Source organism: Azolla caroliniana, unplaced genomic scaffold, assembly GCF_043228905.1.
Source record: "Azolla caroliniana isolate FFs.n. ecotype wild unplaced genomic scaffold, voAzoCaro1.0.p SCAF_6, whole genome shotgun sequence".
NCBI classification, from domain to species: Eukaryota; Viridiplantae; Streptophyta; class Polypodiopsida; order Salviniales; family Salviniaceae; genus Azolla; species Azolla caroliniana.
This window is the reverse complement of record NW_028230441.1, coordinates 22092483-22119015: the sequence shown is the minus strand read 5'-3', so window position 1 is coordinate 22119015 and position 26533 is coordinate 22092483. Positions and strand designations below refer to the sequence as shown.

The window sequence follows — 26533 nt, the reverse complement described above, 5'->3', positions numbered from 1 at the left end:
ACCACCGCCGTGGCGTTGAGTCGTACCTAGTGCTGGCGCGCTCGCTACAAGAGTTGACCCACCACACGAGCAGAGTCTCGATGTAGTCAAAAGATGATCAAATGAGGGTAGCTAGGCCTCTTATTTATAGCGATACCCAAGGCCCCCAGGCAAGTTCACACTTGACCTAATGGGTTGTCTCAATCCCGAGGATTAAAAGTAATCCTCCCCTTCTTTACACTCTCATTTAACCCTCACACTTATCCACGTGTATAGATTACTACGGTAAATTCTTACCACGGGATATTATATGGTCATGCCCGTAACATATCCGAAACCAAACTGACTCGGGTTCAAATCGACTAGAACGATATCGGGTGAGCTGACCGGTTGCACCCCACTAAGGTTCATAGTCAACTCCGAACCGAGTCTTACCAACCGAAACCGAAGCAAATAGCATCAACATCCGGCTCATCGGAGATGAGTCTAAGGAGGTTCAACGGTTCAAACTTCAACTTCTAGAAGGAACAAATGCAGGACTATCTCATAGTCAAGGGTCAGATAGACCCGATTGAGAATGAAAATCCTCCAGAAGCATACAAGGCAAACGAATGGCTAAAGCTGGACAGAATCGTCCGCGCCACGATTTAGATGCACTTGTCGGAGTCAGTGTACTTCACAATGCAATCGTGCTCGACAACTTTTGAACTTTGGAAAACACGGTCGGAAACTTATGAAAAGGTCGCCGCAACGAAGATGTATCTGATCCGGCGCCTCTACAACTTGCGGATGAAAGAATTTGATTCGGTTCAAGCACACCTCAACGAGTACGAAAGCATAAGCTCCCAAATCACGTCTCAGGGGACGGCAATCGAGGATGAACTCAGAGCAATGATACTTATGAGTAATCTCCCCTCTTCATGGGAAACTTTCGTTAGAACCGTGTGCAATGCTTCAACAAATGCCGTTAAGTACTCCGAAGTCATGAGCGCAATCCTGACTGAAGCAACTCAGAGAAAGTCTTTCGCCAAAGACTTGGCAGATGAAGCTTACGTAGTACAAGGTTCGATCGACCGATTGAACAACCGGGGAAGAAGTTCTTCCCGACCACCGAACAATCAGCGAAGTTGGAGCAAGTCCCGGGACAACCGAATTTGCAATTACTGCAAGAAACCGGGACACATCAAAGCCGATTGTCGGGCACTCAAAGCAAAAACTGACAAAGCTCAGAGAGCAGATCAAAAGAGTAGCCGGCATGAGGAGGTCAACTACGTCGGCTCTTCAACCGAAATTTTGATGACCGACCCGAACATATTGTCCATAGAGAACCCAGTCAAATCAGAAAAGTTCTGCTTACGATTGAGGAATCGAGCACATGGCTCCTAGACTCTTAGGAATTGGATTCGATTGACAATGTGTAGAAAGCAAGCTCAAATGTGGTCAAAGGTGGAGAATTATAGCAATGTATGATACTCAAACTCATGACCTAGTTCAAGCCAAGTATGCATATCCAATTAGTCTCCCAACTATATTACACAATACATAGTTTATTTGTATGTTGAGTCTTCATGTGTGTAACCCTTTGTTTTAGAGCTATTAACATTCAACTTACTCAAGAAAAAGCTTTCTACTAGCATCACATCACTTGTATGTACGAAAAGAGTCCAATAATTACATTCCTAATGGTAATTTCTTGAATATCGTCTTGCTTCATAAACTCAAGAACTATTTATTTCAATTAAGGAATGCATAAAGTACACAGAGTTGGTGGACCTTGATTAACACCAATAGCGCTCATGAGAAATTTTTTAATTCCATCTTCCACATGCACATGAGATATTTCTCATACATTTGAAAAATTGCAAGCATGTATTCATGTCCATAGATACTTCAATTTTTTCAAAGTCTCTCCAAATATGTCTACAAGCCACCATAAAATAGTTTCCATCTCAAAGAGTGAGAAGGTGATTGATGTGCTAAGGTATGTTCAGAATACCGGCTTATTACCTCTTACCATATTTTCAACCCACATGATGTGCTATGATATCTTCAAATACCAGCTTATTACCTCTTACCATTTTTTCAACCCAGATGATTGATCCAATTTGTACTCAATTATGGGGCACATCATGTTGCAATCTATGATTAAACATACCACTTATCATAGAGGAAGGACTATTGAAAACAAATAATCAAAAAATTACCAAAGATTATTCATAAAGTCTTTGTTAAGAACTTACAATCATAATCTCTTGCCAAATTATCAAGGATAAAAAACACAATAAAATTTAAAGAATTTTCAGGTCTACCACCTCATAATGTACACATCTCATGAATGGCACAACAATACCCATGAAATGATTCAGTTTTCTTCTTTGTTTTACCAATTTCGCTTATTTCATTTGTTTTGCTCCTGATTTTGGCATTTCTATGTGAAGGAAGAATATACAATAGAAGTAAATTCGTCGAATTCCCAATCCATAATCTGGCCATTGTTTCACAATCACTCACTCTTATATACAGAAACAAACAGCAAGATTCACTCCAATGAGTCATATTGCATCATTTGTAATAGTTCACCAACAATGCCTTTGGATTGTATCAAGCATAATGAGGTAAGGAAGAAAGCTCTTACCCAAAGAAAACTCTTACCCTCGCAATACAAACTCATTTCTTGATTTCTTGTCATTTCTTTTGTGGTTAATAATGCTCACTACTTGAGGTCAATGGATTTGCTCCATAATCACTTGTTGCTCCACCACTATATTCACTACTATAGTCGGGACCTTCAATATGGGTTCGTTGAGGTTTCTTCATGTCAAAATCAAAGGGTGAACTATCAAATTCTGTGCTTGCAAAGGATGAAGTATACATATGACTGTATCCAGGCTTTACACCTTGATGGAGATCTGAAAGAGCAACATCATCTTCCAGTGCTCTCAAAGCCTTGCCAATCCATATTGAAACAAAAGTCAATACTGGGATAAAATCTTAAGCACAAACATTAATAGCAAAACATTATTGAAATACCCCTAACATTTTGCATGTTTACCAAGATATTCCTCAGTTTTAATAGCTTGCAGACTACTTTGAGTCTCCAAAATTACCAGAATACCCATGTAGTGCAAAAGTTACAACTACAAACCGGGGTGTTCTTGTGACTTTCTGTGCTCTCAAAGTCTTGCCATTACATAATGAATCAAAAAGTCAACATTGATGAAATCTTAAAGATAAAAATTAATAGCAAAAAAATTACTGAAATATCGTTAGCATTTTGCATATTTACCAAGATACCAGTTTAATAGCTTATAGAATACTCGAGTTCTCAAAAATTACCAGAATACACATGTAGTACAAAAGTTACAACTACAAATAGGGGTGCTCTTGTGACATTTTGAAATTCGTTGTTATTCAGTGAAATGTCCATTAAATTAGGGTGTTTTGATGTGTGATTTCTCATTTAAAGTTACCCCTCAAATTTAATTGTGCATACATATACGCATCATACATCAATAACCAGCCCATGTAAACCATGCAGCACTCAGTGCCCTTGAGAGACACTGGACACAAATATGGTACGTAGAACCACAGATAAAATTATGAGTGTTCAATGTATTTATAGCACCATTTCTTCTATATGATGTTGAAATTGGGAGACCCAATCTTTGGAGGACACATTACTTACAGATATGGAGAGGCTAGTCTCAGTGATTGCCTACATGACATAGATCAACGCATCATAACCCCATGGGAGACTCTGTGCTGACACAAAATAGTGACCGAGTCACTTGAATCTAACAGAGTTGAAAGCTCCCAAGGAAAATAGATCAAGGTTGGAACTTATGTCATTATTTTCTTTTGGATCCTGAAAGGCAGGAACGGTTCAAGCCACATGACAAAAAATTAAATGCATTATGCTCATTCAATAAAGTTCCATTCATTAAGTTTGGATGGTTCAAACTTGGACACAAAGCAAGCAGAAGAGAATGGACTGACAAAGCAACTTGGAATGAAGATGGTACAGTGTAAGGCCCTACATTTACATGTGTCACCTGATGGATTAATCCAGCTCACACTGATGTGCTACATCGTGTGATGGGGGAGGGGCAGCTCAGCACCTTTTTGCAATTGTAAGAGATAAAGATAGGCAGATATGCATGAAAAAGCTATGGACAAACGGATATGACAATTGTGTCACTAGGAAGTGGAATTAGAGGAAAATCGCATTTGTCATTGTACTGTCCCTTCATACAAAGCTTTAGTCAACTTCACAACCAATGGAACATGGAGACCAATGATACTTGTGATTGTCATTGCGGGGAATCAACAGATTTAGAGAAATGTTGTGGGATTAATACTTAAGTGGATTAATAATTTATCTTGTTTGATTTGTCACTTAGTATTTCACCAGTGATCACACTCCATATTTTGAAGTCAAATTTCAGTCCATCTAATCTCATAATGTTATATGCTTAGCATGGAATTTCTATGTGTATATCTCTTAATCAAATTAATAGCCAGACGCCGTTTTCCTAGTTTACATATATCAATTTGGTTTCATCATTCGTCAAGCGAAGACAATTATTCAGTTGTAATCACACGTTAGGTCTTGTTGGCCATTTTTGTCATATTATGATACAATAATATTTCTTTCTTTCTACTATTCCTTACAATTTAGGGCAGACATCATCATGGCATGTCAGGGTTTGTTTCATCTTATTAATTTGAAAGTTCTGTTGCCATTTATTCCATTGCAATCAAAATAGTTATGCATCAAAACACAGATTAATAATTTTATAACCAGTTAATTACACATTTATTGTAAACCTCACCTGTCCCATTGTCGGGCGCTTGGCAGCAGAATGACGAATACATGCTGCAGCAACCAAAACCATTCGTAACATTTCTTTTGCGTTATAAGCACCATTGAGAAACGGATCAGCAACATGCTCTAAATCACTTTCTTTATTCATCCTTGTAAGTATCGGGCGAGCCTGAATCAACAAATAAAACATCAATATGACTATTAAGGAAATGTTCCGAGAAATATGCCTTCATTGGTTACTTAGTCAAAACATTCTGAATAAGATATATGATAATTCCATATTTTCTCTGTGATAATGCTAATAAAGATTATCGTTAATCAATTAAGTGGGTTAAAAAGAGATTAATGAAGGGGTTAAGATGAGATAACTGAATTAAAAAGCGAGTAATGGCCATGTTGCTAGAAAGTTGGATTAGAAAGAGATTATGATAAATATAGAGTTCTATTAACGATTAAGGGCCCAATGAGGGATTTTAATGAATGCAAATGATTTTTTTGAGTTTCTTGCAATTAATTGTTTTCTGTTATTTCCAGTTAGCATGGTTCTGGCAAAATAATTTTTCGTTCATGAAGCTCTTCCACTTTTTCCAGATTCGAATCTTCAATCCCAACAGAATTTAATCTCTTTGTTACATAAAATTTTCATACCTCATCATATTAAAATATCCAGAAGCATTTTCAGACATATTTTCAAAAAGATTCCAATATAATATTACACTTCTCCTTGTGCACTTATCAGACATACCCACTCAACCAAACTTTCTTCACCGGCAGACTGTTTCATATCCACAGGCTTTCGTCCTGTCACCAACTCCAGAAGAACAACTCCAAATGAAAATACATCTGACTTATCTGTGAGCTTTCCACTTGCTGCATACTCGGGAGCCAAATACCTGAAACAAACCATCACATGTTGTGGAAGCATAAAAGCCACTGATCAGCAATATGATATATGTCAAACAGGGGAAAATACTCCAAAATATCACCAAGGTTAACTTTATTCCCCAAAATGCCCTTGAGTTGAAGAGAGAAAATGCAGCAAAAATAGCTCATAGAAGAAGGGAATGAATTGACCATATAATTAATCAAATAGCATCATATAATTGCTCTTTTGGGGGATGACCAAGGGAATTTGGGGAGAGTAAAAACACAGGGCATTTGGTAAATAAAGAAAAATGTGTGGTTACTTTGGAGGTTTTCCCTGTATGGAAAGGGAACTGTCGCTATACAATAAATTGCAAAAACAATGTCTATGAAAAAGAATATGATCATCATGTGTGATTGCATTGTATATAATGGATCCAAACTTTACCCAAATGTCCCAACAACCCTGGTTGTCACATGAGTCATTGCGTCTTGAGTTGGTTTTGCAAGACCAAAATCTGACACCTGATACATAGGTTTTTCGCAATTTACTAATGATGAAAGGAATGGTGAACATAAGAGATCAACTACAAGGACACTTTACTTGTGCATTAAAATTCTTGTCCAGGAGTATATTGGACGTCTTTATATCACGGTGAATAATTCTAGGATGGCCTACAGGGTAACATCAGAAACTTAAGCGGCATGCAGAACTAGTTAAACAAGAAATTATGGGTGTTATGTCATCCTGAAGTGTATTACAATCTTCATGAAGGTACGCTAAACCCCTCGCAGCCCCTAGCGCAATTTTCATTCGTGTCGGCCAAGGCAAAATGTTACGCCCTTTCCCTACAGAGAAAGAAAAACATGACATCTTGTCCCAATCAGATACTGAACACACTATATGCTAAAGCATATTGCTTTTATACATCATAAGGAGATCTAAACATCTCCCTCAACTAGGTATAGAGTAATCATTAAAACTAAACATATAAGCATGATGGTATAATGGTAGAACTTGTGCTTTGCAACATCATATTTTCAGTTTCTAATCAAGCACACTGAAAGTTTGCTCCTGAAAATATGGCTTTACAATACACAAAAAGTTTGCTCCTTGGATTTACAAACATTTGAAGCAACCCTCAAAATGATACCATTACCTAAACAATGCTTATAGAAAAAGTGAACCTTCTCGAGAACAAATATGACACAAACCATGTAAACTTCAATAACAATGGTTGAAGTGAAAATATAAAATTACAAGACAAATTCTAATTTAATTACATATGAACAAATATTTTTCTTCTTGAGCAAAAAAATGCCCCTCAATTTTCATTTTTCCCCAAGACCCTGGTCAGCCTCTGAAAGAGAGAAAAAGGGACCATATAATTGCTCAAATCACACATATAACTGAGAAAAAGGAGGAATCAACTATATATTTATCAAATAGTCCATGTAATTGCCAGGGAGGGGTTGTGTCCTAACAAAGTCATTTTACAAATAGAAAAACTTATCCTTCTTAAAAATCAAATGGGCATATACGTACCATGTAAATGATAAGAAAGGTTGCCATTTGGAACATAGTCATATACAAGCATCCTCTGACTATCTGAGATACAAAACCCAACTAAAGTCACTAAATGCCGATGATGAACTCGGCTAATAATCTCTATCTCTGCTTGGAACTCTTTGTCTCCTTGACCTCCTCCCACTCTAAGTTGCTTCACAGCCACAACTCTTTTATCAGTTAAAATTCCTCTGTATACACATCCAAACCCCCCTTCTCCTATAAGATTATTTTTCGAAAATCCATCAGTTGCTATTGCCAACTGATTGTAGCTGAAATTCATTTTTGAGAAACCAAGGGAATGTGACCCTTCATTCTTATAGTCGCTGTCATACAAGGGAAAAAATGCCTTAGGTGAATTTGGAGATTTTCCTGGCCATAGTTAAAAAAGCAAATAGTTAGAGATCATTTTGTGCACAAATGAATTTGTATATTACCATCTTCAAAAGGCTAAAGTGACCAATGAGACCAAAAGTTACATCCTTGTGAATCTAGCCAAGAAATTTAGGCTGGCTACAAAAGTTACAATGCTTGATACATCACAAGATAGAATTACATGCGGACATGGAATAGAAACAGCACTTTCTAGAAGAGCGAAAAGAAACTACAAAAGCCACTATTTTGGTGAACAAGAATGAAATCCTTGATACACCACAAGATAGTATTACATGGGTACATAGTGTAAGAGTAGTAATTTTCTAGAATAAACTCCAAGCAAAAATAATCTATCAATATCCAGATGTTTGTATGTGCACAACTAGATCTTCTTCAGAGAATTTGTGCAAAATCTAGCCCAAAACAAACTAAACAAAAAATAAAATAAAAAAGATTGAAATTATTGATACATCACAGAATAGAATCATATGACAACCTTATGGAAAGTGAATACGCAGATTTTTGTATCTGCATTATCATTGAGCTCTTAAAAGTGAATGTATAGATCTTCCATGATTTCTGATTTTCTTTTATAGGATAACGAACATTATCAGGCACATGTGCACCTCATCTATTTTCACAAGATTTTAGCCTCTATTTTGTGAACATCGAGGAAGAATTAGGTGGTATGATTTCTGATCTCATTATAAGCAGTCTTTTATTTGTGAACATCAAATTAAACCAAGCTAATGGACATTTTCCCTGTTCAAAAGTAGGTTTTTAGTCTTTTACTTGTGAACATCCAGGAAAACCCAGTATAAGCTCTAATGCCCAATTCCTGTTGAATCCTAAATTTTTTGGGCTTTATTTGTGCACATTTTTAAGGAAGACTCCACAAACTCTTGTTGGACATTATTCCTGTTCAAAACAAGATTTCTGATCTTTTATTTGTGAACATAAACCAAGACCTAGTAAAACTCCTCTTTAAAGGCCACTTACATCTTCAAATCTATTGTTTTTAGTCTTTTCAACTGGCAGGACCGTCGCGCATTAATAGGATTTCAGCATTTACTCACTTTGTGTCTGGACCAAGTTATAATACCCATGCTTTTTATCTGTTTAGGTCAAGGCACATCATAGGAGCAATTCTCTAGGTCAAGCTGTGGTTACTTATCCCTAGCAATCCACTTTATTGGCATCTCATATCGGAAAGCACCAAATGTGGAATTAGATTTTGGCAGGTAGACGTCTCTCTAGGAACGAGGTTGATTCTCGCAAATACAAGAGTGATGCCACCGATGATCAGGCAGCCTCTACCTCCAAGCACAATGATTATAGAGGAGTAGTATGTTAATGCACTACAAGACCAGCTCCATGACAGCAAATGCTCATTGCTTGTGGAAGTTTTACCATCTAACACGAAGTTGTTTAGCCTTTCATTTGTGAACATCAAGCAATACCTATTAAATGCATATTGATACTTTTCCCCTTCAAATCTAGTTTCCTTGTGTAACAACAGAGATACAAAAAGAAAAACATCCAAAACAAACATTTGCATTTAAGATCAGATTGACAGAAATAAAACACTTGAATTTCTAACAAACGATTCTGCACTATGTGCATATGAACCATGACTTTCTTATTCAAGAAAACTAATTTCTTAGTATATCATACAGGTAACAGAAACGCATGCAAATTGAATCGAAAACAAAACCAGTTCTACCTGTGGACATCAACCAAGAATAAGATGTTCAAAGAATGGACTCTTTCATAAACAGAAACAAATCTAACCAACCCAGACAAATTTAAAACAACATAGAGAGTATCAACAAAAAACAAAACAAAGATAGAACTTGGAATGGATTACATGTCCAAAAGTCCCCCTTCTTTGTATACAATCAAATTTGAATCAGCGCAGATGTACATAAAAAAAGCAAGAAATCTAATCAAGGAATGTAGAAAGAGAAAGATTGACAAATACTAGACCAAGATACAAATTCAAATCTGCATAAAAAATGAAAGATTCATGTCTGCATCAATATATTTGATGATACTTACAAATTGAAAAAGAAGAAGATAAGGAGACTCCATCTATTGATGGATGAATATAAGAAAGAATAGAAAGATAGAATCGACGGATAAGAAGGAACCAGAACAGAAGAAAATCCAACAGACCTAATCCAGAGAGAGAGAGAGAGAGGGAGCGGGGAAAGATACATTCAAATCTGGTTACAAAATGAATATAATATTGGCGAGTCGATTATTTAAGACTATAAGAATTAAACAAAGAAGAAAGAATCAATGTTAGATTGGTTCATATGGTAAAAGAACAGAAAAACAATCGAAAGGTAAGAAGTCAAGTGGACGTATCCGCCAAAGAAGAAGGAGAAGGAGAAGAATGGAAAGATCTATTGATATGAGAGGAGAAAAGGAAAAGAATAAAGGAATGTTTTTTTTTTTTTGACCTGTTAACGTCGATGGATAGTTACTAGAATAAGGAGGATTCTGGAGTGGAGACTGATTATAGTGGGAGACATAACGATTTCTCTTCTTCTTTTGGTTGGTATTGCAAGGACAGAAGATGCAGATGATCAAGGTTAAGATCGTAGCTATGGCGACCACAGCTGCAGCTGCGATTCCGATCAGACCAACGGTAGGGATATCAGATGAAGAAGAAGAAGAAGACGAAGGAGGAGGAGGAGACGAAGAAGAATTTGAAGATCCGTCAGTCGTCGTCGTTGATGACGATGACATTTCTGCACAGAGCGAGAGCGAAGAAGAAGAAGCAGAAGAAGAAGAAGAAGAAGAAGAAGACGAGTTTCTCTCTCTGTATTTTTGTATTTTCTTTGCAGAAACAAAAAACAAAGAGCATTTTATCCTTTTGCTTTTTGCTTTTTGCTTTCTGCTTTTTGCTTTTTGCTTTTTGCTTTTTGCTTTCTGCTTTTTGCTTTTATCGTCCTGTCTTTTTTTTTCCTTCTTTTCTGTTTTCTGGCTGTCTAGGCTTTCCATTTCGCATAGCGAATACACAGTGTCTTCTTCTGGGTTTGGGGACTTCTATATGTATGTATGTATGTATGTATGTATGAATGAAAGAATGGATGTATGTACATGTATGTATGTGTGTATGTATGTATGTATGTATGTATGTATGTATACGAGTCCCATGTGCGAGCTTGAGTTGGGTTGGGCTCGACTCCAATGGTACCGCTTGCCCATCCTCTCATAAGTCTCAGAGGTTCAGGTGCGAGTGGTCTCCACGTAAACTTAGAGGCTAGCGAGAGGTGTCAAACCGAGTGCACACTTACCCGAGGATCAGTTAGATTTAGGTGTGAGTTAACTCCATGCATTATAGGTTATCGGCTGTCAGGGCTCCCCCAATCCTAATGTCGAGATAAAGCTCTTGCACACTTACCTAATGATAAGTCTCACTTGAGGTAGAAGTTGTATTCCACCACACACATGGGTAGGAACACAATTGCTTGTTTTTTCTCATTCTTGTGTTCCTTTTGACCCTTTTCACACTCATTTTCATATAAAATGACTATCAAACCAAAAACGAACTGATGTTTCACCTATGCAGGAGTATTTTATATCAAGGGCCTTCCCTAAGCACGAGACCCATCGGCCAAGGTACAAAAAGAAAACAATAAAGAACTTTCCTCTTTTCTCGTATCCAGAACTGCACGTACGTTCCATGAAGGGTTTTTTTAATGCCTTATACATTCCGGCCTAATTTTATTTTTCCGAAGAAAAACAATCCAGTTTGTTTTTGTTGCATCATACGAAGATGAAATTCAAGAGGCTCACGAGTCACTACCTCTCCGATAACAATAAAAAAAAATCTATAAAGTTCACAATTGGCATTTCAAGGACTTAAAGTCAAAGAGCAAATCCTTATTTAATATTCAACATTTATTATAAAGTGTTTACAAATGCTATAGATTTTATGATTCTTGTGTCATGTTTGATGGAATTAGTCTCACTGCATCACATGGCAATCGAAGAAAAGTCCTTGCATCTCTAGTATGTGAGGTGAACATCTTTGTGCAAGCTACCACTCAAGTCAAACTATCGAGTCACTAATGGTGTTTGAGGGATTGGACACTAATGCAACACCCAAATAATTGCCCCTACTATATAAAGAGCGTTTACCTACAAGGTTCCTCGGTGATGTCAATCCTTTGTTTCTTACATGTTATAATTTACAAGTATTATTGCATTTTCATATAGTTCTTCCTCAATACAAAAGAGGGCATGCTCATGCTTCACTAGCTTCAACTAAGTATGACAAGGAATTGTACTAATCATTAAATTGAGGATGGTGATATGGTGAGATAAAAAGGTGCAACCAAGAATTTGGTAAATTTTAAGTGGTTTGAGGAACAATATCAAAACCTTGAATCAATACAAACCTTCTAACAACTAACTTTCATATAAATTGGAAAGATCTCAGTCAACATTTATCGTAAAGAAATGATGCTTAATGTGGGTATAAGAATGCATGTATAAATGTCATGGGCTCATGATGGTAACCATAGAACATAATATTCGTGTTTGTGCAAGCATTCACACGTTTGGAAACGAACACGTTTGAAAAGGAAAAAATACGTGCTCCTTTTTCTTCTTCTTTTTTCATTTATTGTCATTATAAATATAGCTCACCTTAGTGGTAAGGAGTCATTGTTGTTTATGTCTTCGGATCTATTCCTAATTTTCTCATATCTCTCTCTCTCATTACTACCATGTCATAGCAAAATTTTATGTTAGTGTTATAATAGTTTTTTTCTTTGTTCTTATTATTAGAATTAAGCACAACCTAGTGGTAACTTGTAAATTTTTGTGCTACTATTATGTACTTGTGTCTTGGGTTCAATTCCCAATTTTCTCATATCCTCTTGTTAGTGTCATGTTCCTTTTTCTTCTTTTTCGTTCTTTCTTTGTTATTAGAAATTAGCTCACCCTAGTGGTAAGTTGTTATGCTACTACCGCCTATGTCATGGCAAAATTTTATGTTAGTGTCATGTTCCTTTTTTATTTTTCTTTCTTTCTTTGTTATTAGAAATTAGGTTACCCTAGCGGTAAGTTGTTATGCTACTACTGCCTATGTCATGTTTTATTCATATTCTCGAATATACGTTTTATGAGTTTTTTATCGTTTCTTTTTTCTTTCTTTCTTTGTTATTAGAAATTGGGTCACCCAAGTGGTAAGTTGTTATGCTACTACTACCTATGTCATGTTTTCTTCATATTCTCGAATATACGTTTTATGAGTTTTTGAACATTTGATTATAATTTACAATGACATATTTTGATTCAATCTCTATAGTTCATACTCATTTTTTTGTAAAGTTCTAAAGTGAGGATGATAGAGATGTCTTGATTCTTAAGAAGCATCCCAAAACTATGCATGTGATACAATGCAAATATTGCAACCATACTTATGTTGGGGGTTCACAATGGATTAGAGTCCACTTATTGGGATTGAGAGTGAATCAATATATAATATAGACCATAGTCAATCCAATTCAACTTTGAGATGATTTACCATACATGTTTGATTGAATCATTCTCGAATGCGAATGCACGTATGATACGTATGGTTCATTCTATGATGGTAACCATCTCGTAATCTTTCAAGATTCTTGATGTGAGCACCTTCTTATAAAGAAAATGTATGTTAACAATGCACATTGATGAGATATGTTGTCACAATCAACTACTTTATGCAAATATTATCCATAATTGTTAGTCAGTGTATTTTGGCAATGTTAAAATATATGCGTGCTTCCATCATATGTACAATTCAATGTTTGAAATCTTGACTAGAATGTTACGTTTGCACTCGAGTTAAAACTATGTTCAACGCTTCATTGAAACATAATCCATCATATGCAAATCATATTCAATGCGCCTCTTTTCACGTACTATGTCAATATCTACTTTTTGTCAATGTTATGAGAAATCGCTTAAGTCTTAAGCGTTTTTCAAGTTGTGATTCATCTCATGACTTAGAAGTGGTCAAAAATTGGAATCTCCAATGTGGAAGAAAATATATATGTTTTTCTATTAAATTTTCGAGGTGTATTATGCCAATCCCTAGCGGCACTACTCAAGGGTGCTTTTATAGGAACATAGTTTTTGAAAAAGGACTGAGAAGCTTGTTTGAGCAAACAAGACAAAAGATTTGCATGGTTTACTGCTTATATAATTCAACGTAGTGGCGCTAGAAGATGATAGAAATGAAACAAATTATTGTAATGAAGAGAGAAACAAAGCATGGTTTTAAGAGGTGACCATAAAGATGATGGGGGCATGAAGAACAACACTTGAAGGCAATTTTCTAGAGAAACCTGATTACATTTGGTGTTCCTAGTTAGCGTCCATATATGTAATGTCTTCGTGATACATTTTGCTAGGAACTTAGAAAATAAAGTATGTCACAAAGACGTATGAGAGAGAGAGAGGAGAGTAATCTATACCTATAGAGAAATGTATACATTGTTGTTTGATATTGATTTAAAAAAAGCACATTGTGAATTTGTATACGAGGATTTCATTTTCTATTCTAAAATTGGACCCATCTTGTGAAGCTATGCCAAAAATGTTTCAAGGATTTGGATGTACTAAGATGGAACGCGACAATTAAAATATATAAATACTGCTCCTCTATTGATATTTCGTGAACCTTAACTAAAAGCTAACAAATGCATAAAATGGAAAAACTACAGAGCTTTGATGGTCACCCCAAACCGCTATTATGCATGCAATTTGTAGGCATCAATCAATGAATAATAATATCACCTTAAAAGCCCTCTTTACAGTAGACATCTCTTTTTTCATAAAACTTTAAATGTGGAAAGATTTAGGGTTACTACCTTGATTATTCACATCAAATAATAATACCACATTAAAAACCCTATGTAGGGTGGACATTTCTCTCACTATAAAACTTTAAATGGGGGAAATTTGAGGGTTAACACCTTGATTTTTCAAGACTCCTCTCGTTTGTATAATTTTCCTCCGAATTTACAATTTCTATGTAGAAAAAGAGGTGTTTGGGCCATAGTTGAGATGGTTATGTCAATATGTAGTTTGAGCAAATGACATGTGGCACGGTCTTGAATTATGTATATGATGAATCCTTTTTCTCCCTTTTATAGAAATGAACTAGGATTGTGGTTTCCACATGCTAGTGTATGTAGAGATAATTACATAGATTTTATTACCATAATTGGAGATCAAATATGGCTTATGGGACCAAAATTGGATCATCTTTACACATTTTATATAAATTCAAGCAAAAGTGCACATGTGATTGTCAAACGGATGTGTAGTGAGTAGACTAGATTGACAACCTGTGGAAAGCAAGCTTGCTTGTGGTTGACAAAAGTATGCATGGTCGATGAGTTTCCTCACTTCTTGTTGCGAGAAGGTTGTGAAAGATGCAAACATACTGGCATGGTTTTGAACTAGGTGAGACAGATTTGGTGGCATTGTTGATGAAGGTTTGTGTCAGTCAAACGTTATATTGACACATGGTTGTGCTCTTGGTATTTTTTTCATTCTTAATTCTCAAGAGTAATCTTGTAAAAATGTATTCTAGTCCAACCATTTGTGGGCAAGATCTTACGTCTTCGAGTTAGCCTATTCTTTTTGAAGAATCTTAATGTACTCACGAGCATACAACTTAGCAAGCCTTCAGTTTCCAGAGTTTCATGGGTGTTACGGTTTACCCTAGTTTCTATGTATGGAAAATGGTGGGCTTTCCATGTAGCAAAACCATAGCCTTAAACTATATGCAAAAACCATGGTCGTAATTGACAGTTTTTTTTTTCTAAAAGTTTGTGGTTTAATATTATCATTATATTGTGAAATGCACATAAGAGATCAAAACCAACCTAGTTAGTTTCTTACTTCTTACTCAATTTATAGTTCATACAAAGGTACCCATTTGGGTTGGTTTAGCTAAAAAGGGTGTCCTAAAAGGGTGGCATAAAGGCACACATGCACACCACATTTTCCCCTTGAGAGAAACAAGGAGGTTTACAACATGGGGAAAGGACGAGGGTCAGAAGATGGGCCTAGGGTGGCATGTTGGCAAGTTTTGGAATGGACATCAATGGACGATTTTGGTGGGAGGCGAGGATCACCCCCATAGAGTGCTCGGAAAGTGCTGATTCGTGTTACTTGAGGGTCTTGTTGAGGCGTTCGGTGAGGCCATTTTTCTGAGGATGGTATGGGGACGTAAACATCAGTTGGACATTGAGTTGAGCTGCAACAATGTTGAGGACATCCCCGTGGAACTACCGGCCCTGATAGTTGGACGGGGCTAGTGATGGAAAACGAGCTAGCAATCGGTGATAAAGATCAATTGCTCCTATGGACTGAGGGCCACTTGGACTTGGTTGAGGTGGGGGACAGGAGGGCTACCGTGTATGAGCTAACAATCAGTGGCGAAAGATCAATTGCCCTTGTAGACTAAGGGCCACCTGGACTGGTTGAGGTGGGGGACAGGAGGGTTATATGTAGATAGAGATCAATCGCTCCTGTGGGCTGAGGGCCACCTGGACTTGGTTGAGGTGGGGGATAGGCGGGCTATAGGAAGATAGAGATCAATCACTCCTGTGGACTGAGGGCCACCTGGACTTGGCTGAGGTGGGGGACAAGAGGGCTATCGTGTAGGAGGGGGATCAGGGGAAGATCAATTGGCGGAAAAAGATAAATCGCTCTTGTGGACTGAGGGCCACTTGGACTTGGCTGAGGTGGGGGACAAGAGGGCTATCGTGTAGGAGGGGCATCGAAGAAACTCGTGGGACAAGAAGTTAGTGAGAAACCTAAGGTGAGGGGGAAACCCCACCAATATACCAACTATGCTCTAAACGCTTATAAATAAAGTATAGGTAATCAGATGAAACGAGTTATAAAAGCTTTTAAATATTTCATATGCTCAACACTTCTAACTAGATTCTATCTAGGTAACTACGAAATTACATGGTTGACTAACTAACTAAACTAAGTTGAGCTTGATCTCTCAACAACTACTTTCCATTGAATAGGTTAGATATTAACTAAACGAAGTGTTTGCATTCATTGAGAGTTCAACTCAAGACCTCATGTTTACGAAACAAGTGCTCTAACCAACTGAGCTATGAAAACTTACATTTAACGTTACTCAGTAACATTCCTCTCCAAAGGTGCAATAAAAGCTTACATTCAAACTTCTTACAAAACAAATTTGTTTACCAACTATGCTATGACAGCTTATAAATAAACTATAAGTAATCAAATCAAACGAGTTATAAAGGCTTAAAAATATTGCATATGCTAAAAATCTATGTTTAAGCGCAATGTCAACTATGAGATTAGAATAACAATTGGATTACATCTATTTTCTAAAGTGGACTAATTTAGATATCACGTAAACAATGTTTTTCCTCTCATGTACTGCTGAACTCAAGACCTCCAGCGAAAATATATGTTTTAGTACTATGTCAAGTATTTAATAACATCAATAATTGGATTTTGTCCATTTCCTTCTATGCACTAATTTAGATATCAAGTAAAGAAAGTGTTTGCTTTCATTGAGAGTTGAACTCAAGACCTCCCACTTACTAAACGGGTGCTCTAGCCAACTGAGCTATGAAAGCTTATATTTATGTTAATACCAACTAGCTTATTCATCAGATGTATGCGATCAAAGCTTACATCCGAACTTGTTACTAAATAAGCTTGCTTTACCAAAAACAAGTGCTCGAACCAACTAAGCTATGAAAGCTTACATTCAAGGTAATTACTAAGTAACCTTATTGATCAAATCAGCTATATATCAATTATGCTATGTGTTGAGAATCAAGCTCAACTTGGTCTAGTGTGTGAACTCACCTTGAGAGTGAATAGACACTCCAACGGTCAAGAGTCACCATTATGTCACCATGAATTCGAGAAACCCATGGGCCGACATGTACGATGCCTTCGATCAGATGGCGGCAAGGAGTACTTCTTGGACGATTTCACGGTGTCGTGAAGATTTTCGGCAATGGTGTGAAAATCACATAAGATGTACGAAATCAAGTGTCAATCATATAAAACAATAATAGTGAATATACTGATTCTAAGTAAGTTTAATATCTTAGTACAAAAGACGAAGATCTTGAAGAGATACACTTTACTACATAAGAAACGAACATCTAAGTGACAAGTTATGTGGGAGTGAAGTATGAGAAGTAAGAAGAGAAAAATAAAACTGTGAGATATCCCACATAGACAGGAAATAAGGATCTCACCATATATAAGGTAGAACAAAAACTATTATCTTTGTGTCTATGTGTGGAGCATAGAGAGTTCAAGGTGACTTGAACTAAGCTATTGGATGAATGGGTGTGGCCTAGTACTTGCAAAGGTTTTGCCCAACCAAAACCAGACCGACAACGTAACCGGGACCCGGACCTAGTGACCGAATGGTAACCGGCGTCATCCCGCAACCGAATAGATATATAAATAAATATATGTATACATATATATATACACAAGGAGTGCAAGTGTGGATTCAAACCTTGTACCTCCTAGTTAAGAGTCAGTAGGCTTACCACTAAGCCATTACATTTAGTTGAATTTATATTTCTATCATTGTACTTTTATATGTAAATTCTCATACATGAGAGCTAAAATGAGTGACATGGTTATCATGCACCACATGTAATACATGAGCGCCAAATGGCAAGCATGCATTTTATGCATGTCTTGTACCCTCACATGCATCATATGCATGAGAGCATTTATAAAAGAAGGGGTGGAAAAAGAAGAAGGGTTAGGCTCTTTTGGTTATGAAATTAAGAAGAAGAAAATTCGTTATCGAATTAATTGTGTAACTTGTTTCTTAAATCTAAAGATAAAAGTAATCTCAATCTCTCTCTCTCTCTCAATCTCTCTTAAATACTTTCTCGCTAAAGCTTGTACCGTCTTCGAATCCTTCTGGTCTAGAACCCTGGCGGTTTTGCCTCACGATCCGCGCCTAGTGACGGATCTTCACGACAACGACGTATGTCCAAAAGGAAGGAATTCGGCGAGAATTCACTTGCGGACACACTCCGCAACAAAACGGAGTAGCCGAGCGCAAAAATCGGCACATCCTCGAAGTAGCACGAGCCATGATGAACGAGAAGCATATGCCCAAGTCTTATTGGGCCGAAGTTGCAAATACGGCCGTCTACCTAATGAACCGGTGCACAACATCCGGCATGCATGAGGTCACTCCGCATGAAAAATACTTCGGAAAGAAGCCGGACTTATCGCACATCCGGATATTTGGTGCGATAGCGTATGTGCACATCCTCGACGAGAAGCGTCAAAAGCTTGACCCAAAGTCGGAGAAATGTATCCTTGTAGGATACTCATTGGAGCAAAAGGGGTACAAGTGCTACAACCCCTCAACTCGAAAATCTCGCGTAAGTCGAGACATCGTTTTTGATGAGTTCGCATCCTGGTACGCACCAGAGGCAACTTCGACTCGGAATCTGCCGAACAAGAGATAGAGGATGAAGATCGCCTTATGCGCATGTTCGAAGAAAGTCCGATCACGACCTGACTGAGCGGACCACAAGAGCCTTTGAGTGATCAAAGCACATCACGGCCTAGCAGGAAGATGGACAAAGGCAAGGCGAAAATGTCGGACTACGAAGACGATCGCTTCGACGACGACGAGTCGACTCACTCACTCGACAGTGAGTTCGGCGGCTTCGATGTACCAATCGGGGCTAAGAAAGCCCTCATCTTTGCAAATGAAAAGCTCCGTCGCTTCACCCATGAAAAGAATCCGGTTAGCCGATTCGGCTACAACGACTACATGGCATATCACTATGCCTTTATGATGAAGGTGGCGACAGTACGCAAGCCAGAAACTTTTTCCGAAGCAACCAAGGATCCGTGATGGATCGAAGCCATGAATGAGGAGATGTAAGCACTATGCAAGAACGAGAATCCGGTTAGCCGATTCGGCTACAACGACTACATGGCATATCACTATGCCTTTATGATGAAGGTGGCGACAGTATGCGAGCTAGAAACTTTTTCCGAAGCAACCAAGGATCCGCGATGGATCGAAGCCATGAATGAGGAGATGCAAGCACTATGCAAGAACGAGACGTGGGATCTTGTTCCCACCTCACCGCACAAAAAGGCAATCAGATGTAAATGGATTAACAAAGTGAAGTACAACGCCGACGGTTCCGTCAACCGCTACAAAGCGCAACTCGTAGCGAAAGACTACGCCCAAATGCACGGAGTTGACTACGAGGAGACCTTTGCCCCGGTGGCAAGATGACGACGGTACAGACCGTAATTGCACTTGCCGCAGCGAAAGGGTGGCACCTCCATCAAATGGACGTCAAGAACGCCTTTCTACAAGGCGAATTAGAAGAGAAGGTGTACATGATACAACCACTCGGCTTCAACTCGAGCACCCATCCGAAAGTTGTATGCCGACTCAAGAAGCCACTCTATGGCCTCAAGCAAGCACCATGTTCTTAGCATTCAAAGATAACGCAATATCTTCATCAAATCGGCTTTCGTATGTCAAAATCAGACAACTCCCTTTACATACGACGCGATTTTGCAAGTCCGATTGTCATCATCTTATATGTGGATGACCTAGTCATTGGAGGTGAGCACCTCGTCGAAATCAATAAGGTCAAATCCCTCCTTTCCGACAAGTTCGAGATGACGGACATGAAGGAGCTCCACTACTTCCTCGGCATCGAGGTAATTCGGACTCTGGCCGGAATCATGATCTCTCAACGACACTACATCCTCAACTTGTTATACAAGTTTGGAATGGATGAGTGCAAATCCGCAACAACCCCGCTCGATTGCAATCTCAAACTAGATGCGAACTCCGGCACCAAAGCGTGTGAACCGACTCAGTATCGGCAACTCATCGGGAGTCTCATCTACCTCACGATCACTCGACCCAATCTCAGTTATCCGGTCGGTCTCCTTAGCCACTTCATGCAAACACCGTGTGATACTCACTTGGATTGCGCTAAGCGAGTTCTACGATACGTGAGCGGCACAATGGATTGTGGCATCCTCTACAAGACCGCGATGCCAATACGACTCGAGGGGTACACAGACGCCGATTGGGCCGGCTACAAAGCCCATAGAAGATCAACCTCCAGATTTGTTTTCTCCCTCGGCAGCGGAGCAATATCCTGGAGCAACAAAAAGTAACCAACTGTCGCTCTTTCGAGCACAAAGGCGGAATACAGGGGCACGACAGTGGCCACATGTAAAGTCGTATGGCTCAAAAGAATACTCAAGGATCTGGGTGTACCCATCAAGGATCCGACTTCCCTTTATTGCGACAACATGAGCAGTATCTATCTGGCTCGGAACCCGGTGTTCCACGCGCGGACAAAGCACATCGAAGTGCACTATCACTTCATCCGAGAGCGCGTTCTAGTTGGCAATGTCGACCTACAACACATTATCACAAATCTTCAAACGACCGACATCTTCACTAAAGCCTTAGGAGCCGACAAGCTGTGGCAATTCATGAACGATCTTGGATTGATGATCCCTGACTTGCCAAACTTGAGGGAGAGACTGAAGACACTACGCAATAACACGTAGATTCCGCAACCGCGCACTACGCAATAACGCGTGGATTACGCAACCACGCAACGAAGCCGCGAACGCAATAATGCGTGGATTACGCAACCGCACAACGAAGACGCAAAGAGCCGATCTACCGCGCAAAGCCGCGAAGAAAGATGCAAGCCGAAGCACAAACTTCGCAACTACGCACAACGCAAGCTGGAGAACGGATTCCGCAACTCTGCATAAACGCGAGTCGACGCAGACTCTGGAACGCGAGTTGAAGCGGATTTCGGATACCGTCTGAAATCGACCCAACTTGAGCTTGAGGGGACGTGTTGAGAATCAAGCTCAACTTGGTCTAGTGTGTGAACTCACCTTGAGAGTGAATAGACACTCCAACGATCAAGAGTCACCATTATGTCACCTCTTTGTATTCTAGCATTTAGTATGAGTCATAGAATCATATTCTATGACACATAACTTATGAGCTTTCACATTCCCCATGCTCCATGAGTCTTGTAGTTAATGAAGAGAGAGGGTGACTATATAAAGCACCCTCCTCCCACCTTGTATTAAGTTAAGTCTTTCTCCTTTGTTAATATACTTTTACCTTGCGTATTCTCTGTGTCTTACTCCTTGTCTCTCTCACTCTCTCTCTCTCATACACACACATAACTCACATCTCTTCCGCTTCACAAGAATCATATCTGATTCTTTACACTATGAAAACTTACAAATAAAGTATAGGTGATCTGTGCAAACAAGTTATGAGCGTTTACAATATTTGGATATGCTCATAAGATAGGTATGACACCTTCATCAAGTTTCATGTAAACACAACAATTGGCTTCTATCGACTACTTTCCATGGAATGAATTAGATATTAAATAAAAGAAGCATTTGCGTTCATTGAGAGTTAAACTCAAGACCTTTCGCTTACGAAACAAGTGGTCTAACCAACTGAGCTATGAAAGCTTACATTTAAAATTACATAGTAACAATCCTCTACAAGTGTGCAATAAAAGCGTACATTCAAACTTGTTACTAAATACGTTTGTTTACCAAATATGCTATGAAAGCTTATAAATAAAGTATAGGTAATAAGATGAAATGAGTTATAAAAGCTTACAAATATTGCATATGCTCAAAACCTGTGTTTGAGCGCACCGTCAAATATCAGATAAACATGAATGATTGGATTAGGTCTATTTCTTACCAATTTAGATTACAACTAAACAAAGTTTTTGCTTTCATTTAGTGATGTACCCAAAAACCTCCCGCAAAAATCTATCCTTTAGTGCAATGTCAAGTATTTAATAACATCAATAATTGGATTTTGTCCATTTCCTTCTATGCGCTAATTTAGATATCAAGTAAAGAGAGTGGTTGCTTTCATTGAGAGTTGAACTCAAGACCTCCTGCTTACTAAACAAGTGATCTAACCTTTTGAGCTATGACAACATTTATTCAGTTTATTACCAACTATTTTATTCATCAGGCATACCATCAAAGGTTAGAACCAAACTTAGTACTAAATAAGCTTGTTTACCAAAAATAGGTGCTCGAAGCAACTATGCTAACTATGTTATCTCCCAATGTGCAATAAAAGCTTACATTCAAACTTGTTACGAAATAAATTTGTTTACCAACTATACTATGAAAGCTTATAAATAAAGTATAGGTAATCAAATCAAACGAGTTATAAATGTTTAGAAATATTGCATATGTTGAAAATATATGTTTGAACGCAACATCAAATTTGAGATTAGAATAACAATTGGATTCGATCTATTTTCTGCAATGGACTAATTTAGATATCACGTAAACAATGTTTTTCCTTTCATTTAGTGATGAACTCAAGACCTCCAGCAAAAATCTATGTTTTAGTACCGTGTCAAGTATTTAATAACATCAATAATTGGATTGTGTCCATTTCCTTCTATGCACGAATTTAAATATTAAGTAAAGTGAGTTTGCTTTCATTGAGAGTTGAACTCAAGACCTCCTGCTTACTAAACGGGTGCTCTAACCAACTGAGCTATGAAAGCTTATATTCAAGTTAGTACCAACTAGGTTATTCATCAGATGTCTGCTATCAAAGCTTACACCCGAACTTGTTACTAAATAAGCTTGCTTACCAGAAACAAGTGCTTGAACGAACTAAGGTATCAAAGTTTACATTCAAGGTTATTACTAAGTGACCTTAATAATCAAATCGGCTATATATCAACGATGCTTTGAAAGCTTACAAATAGAGTATAGGTGATCTATGCAAACAAGTTATGAGAGCTTACAATATTTGGATATGCTTAGCAGATAGGAGTGACACTTTCGTCAAGTTTTATGTACACACAACAATTGGCTTCTATATACTACTTTCCATGGAATGAAATAGATATCAAATAAAAGAAGCCTCTCGCTTACAAAACAAATGCTCGAACCAACTGAGCTATGAAAGCTTACATTCAAACTTGTTACTAAATACGTTTGTTTTGCAACTAGGCTATGAAAGCTTATGTTGAGAATCGAACTCAACTTCCCATAGAAATAGGATTCACACTAGCCATGGACATACCAGGCTAGTTTTGTAAATAGTCAAAAGGGCCCTTTCCCTAATTTAGTTGGTATTTGAACCATCCCTTTGTAACTTTGTTATTGTTGGATGTAATATATTGTTATCTCTGTCTTAAGCTGTCTCTCACTGTGTCTCTGTTTTTCCTTACGTACACATAGTCCTTCCGATGCATCTCACCCACTTGCTCCTCGTTACATAGTATCAGAGCGTGTGGTTGCTTAATCATCCTCCTCATTTCTTGTGTGGTGCTACACGCCGAAGAATAATAGAACCGGCTCATCAACAGAGAAGAAACCACCATGAATTCTCATATGGGAAGCACTCTTTCAACGGAGAAGCTCGACAGAACGAACTTCGCATCTTGGGAATACAAGATGCATCAATACCTTGTCGGGCAAGACTACTGGAGCTACATTGAAGGAGCTCACAAAATGTGTTAATCCTTAGGGCCGGACAATGGCCTAACACAGGGTGTCTTTGGAAGACACTTCACCAAAGGGGTGTTACAGCGAGATAACTTAAGACACAACGATTAATCAGACTTAATTGGTTACTTAGCAATATGGCATTAAACTCGATACACGCGTACGATAGAACAATTAGTACAGAATGGTAATCAACAGTTAAAGATAAAACAAAAAGCTCTAGTAATTATCTGTCAAAGTTTTACATTGTAACTGGGCCTTTATATAGGTCACTGGTGCTGAGTACAAAACGGTGCCAACCGGCACCTATTCGGAACCGGTCCGGATTCGGATCGGTATACCGATTCTGGTTTGTCCGTTCACGTCTCATAAACTACTTAATGAAAATAGATTCCGAATAAATAATCCGTTTCATATTCTGGTCTTTAACTCCTTTGCTGGCGGGTAACACATGGCACGCTCGTGGGACAATACCTTGTATATCAAATCCCACTATCGGGCCCTTAGCCTTCGTCCAAGATATCCAGAATACTTTGCTCCAGGGTGTCCAATGGTTATTCGGGAATCTGTTGTTGTTGCTGTGGTTGCTGCTGCTCCGGCTCCGGCTCCTTCGACTGTTACTCCTTAGGCGGCGTCTGTTCGGCTCCCGGTACCGGCGGTTGTGGCGGTGATTCCTCTGTCAGCTGCTCTGCCGGATTTGACTCCGGTTCACTCGCCCCGGCCTTGTTCCCGTCCAGTCCTTGCCCTGGCGATGGCTCCTCATCGCTGAGGTTGACGGTCGTCGCCTGCTTTGCTCCTTCTTGCCGTAGCCTGGTCCGCTCATAGCTTTCAAACAGGATTTGAGCATCCAGTTGATCATCGTCCAGCTGTGCTACCAGTTGCCGGACCACTGTTGACTGTTCCTCCGCCAGAGTTACAAAGTCTTCTGCTAACTCATCTCTTACGGCGGTGAAGTCCTCCTTTGTTAGCATGTAGCAGTCGTCGCCATCCTTCTGCCAGTTTTCCATGTCCGCCCTCAGCAATTGGAGCTCGGCTGTGTGCTTTGCCCATTTGTCCCACCATTGCATGGAGCTTTCGTCAATCAAGCGTTTTGTCTTGTTCCTATATGCCCGGACAATGAACTGGATCCACTCAAGTCCCATCTTCGCTTTGTCCTCTGTGGCTTGCCGTTCTTCCTTCAATTGCTTGATCAACGCCACCGTGTCCGCCTCCTGCTCCCGGTAATGTGACAATTGGTTTTGGTAGGTGGTCAGCAACCTCTGCAATACCATTGTCGCTCTTTCCTTTTCTTCATAATGTTGATTATGGAGCTCCATACGTTCCAGTGCGGCTTCCTCTAGTAGCGTTGTTCTTTCCGCCCGTTCTTCAGCCAACACTGTCTTGGCCTGATGAACTTCCTACCGGAGCTCTGCCATCTTCTCCTACTGCTTCTTATGATTCGTATCCAGGTGTTTATAGTCCTGGTGTAGGTGCTCAAAATCGTCAGTCTTCAGCTTCAGCTTCTGGGTGAGTTGCCTGCGAGCGCGGTCTTCCTGATCTTTCTGTTGATGGAGTTCTTCCTTAAGTCTTTCAATCTCCGTTTCCGCCATTTGTCGCAGCTTATCCTTTTCTTGTAGCACTCTCTCTTTCTTTTCCTTAAGCCGGTCATATGCCTGATGTCCTTTCCGCAGATTCTCTTCTGCCCAGCGGAGGTTCTCAACAGTCTTTCTTAGTTCTTCTTCTGCCGCTTTCTTCAAGTCCCTTTCGCGGGTGCGTAATGCTTCTTGTGCCGCCAATTCATCTTTCAACTCGGCAAGCTCTTTTGCTTGCGTTGCCACTGTCTCCGAGACTGGTTCCGTCTTCGGGATCTTATTACTATGTACAGGTGCTGGTGTGTCTTTATTCCGTACATCTACCGGAGTCACCCGTGCTTCGATCTATGGTTCGGGTAAGGCCATTTTGGCCAATTCTTCTGTGGTTAGGTCTAAGTGTTGTTCTAGGCTCCGGATCCTCGACCAAGCCGTCTCTAGTTGTCCGGTTGTGACTAGCAACCAGTCCATATGCGCTTTCTCTTCCTCCTCTATGTAGTGCACCACTCCGGCAATCTGTTCCCCAATCCATCGGAGCCATTGGCTACCGGTACCCTGTTGTTGCGTCTGCACGGAGGGTTGGCTGTTGGTTCCGCTAGCCAGTGGTCGGTCTTGTCCGGTTGCGTCGAGCTGCAACTCTAGCTCTGGCTAGTGACCACTTTGCCGTTCTGGTTCTGGTTGCACCTCCGTTAGCCGCTCCGCCTCTGATTGCTCTTGACCTGCCGATGCGGGAGGCAACTGTACTACTGACGCTTGACTTTC

At 39.1% G+C, this 26533-nt stretch overlaps 1 protein-coding gene and 2 non-coding genes across 3 annotated transcripts; all 3 read right to left on the bottom strand.

Annotated features, from left to right (window-relative positions):
- Positions 1-2219: 2219 nt before the first annotated feature.
- LOC147863351 (proline-rich receptor-like protein kinase PERK15) lies at positions 2220-25210 on the bottom strand. The gene is made up of 10 exons (XM_087321798.1): positions 24916-25210; positions 11040-11151; positions 10076-10437; positions 7215-7607; positions 6431-6517; positions 6273-6343; positions 6117-6193; positions 5550-5697; positions 4812-4973; positions 2220-2925 (listed from the first exon to the last, which is right to left on the bottom strand). Exons 1-10 carry the CDS (start codon positions 25208-25210, stop codon positions 2680-2682), a joined length of 1953 nt encoding a protein of 650 aa, XP_087177924.1. The 3' UTR covers positions 2220-2679.
- Positions 17184-17257, bottom strand: TRNAT-AGU (transfer RNA threonine (anticodon AGU)). Its single transcript has one exon. It is a non-coding gene; the product is annotated as a tRNA-Thr (tRNA).
- On the bottom strand, positions 23178-23251 carry TRNAT-AGU (transfer RNA threonine (anticodon AGU)). Its single transcript has one exon. It is a non-coding gene; the product is annotated as a tRNA-Thr (tRNA).
- Positions 25211-26533: the final 1323 nt, after the last annotated feature.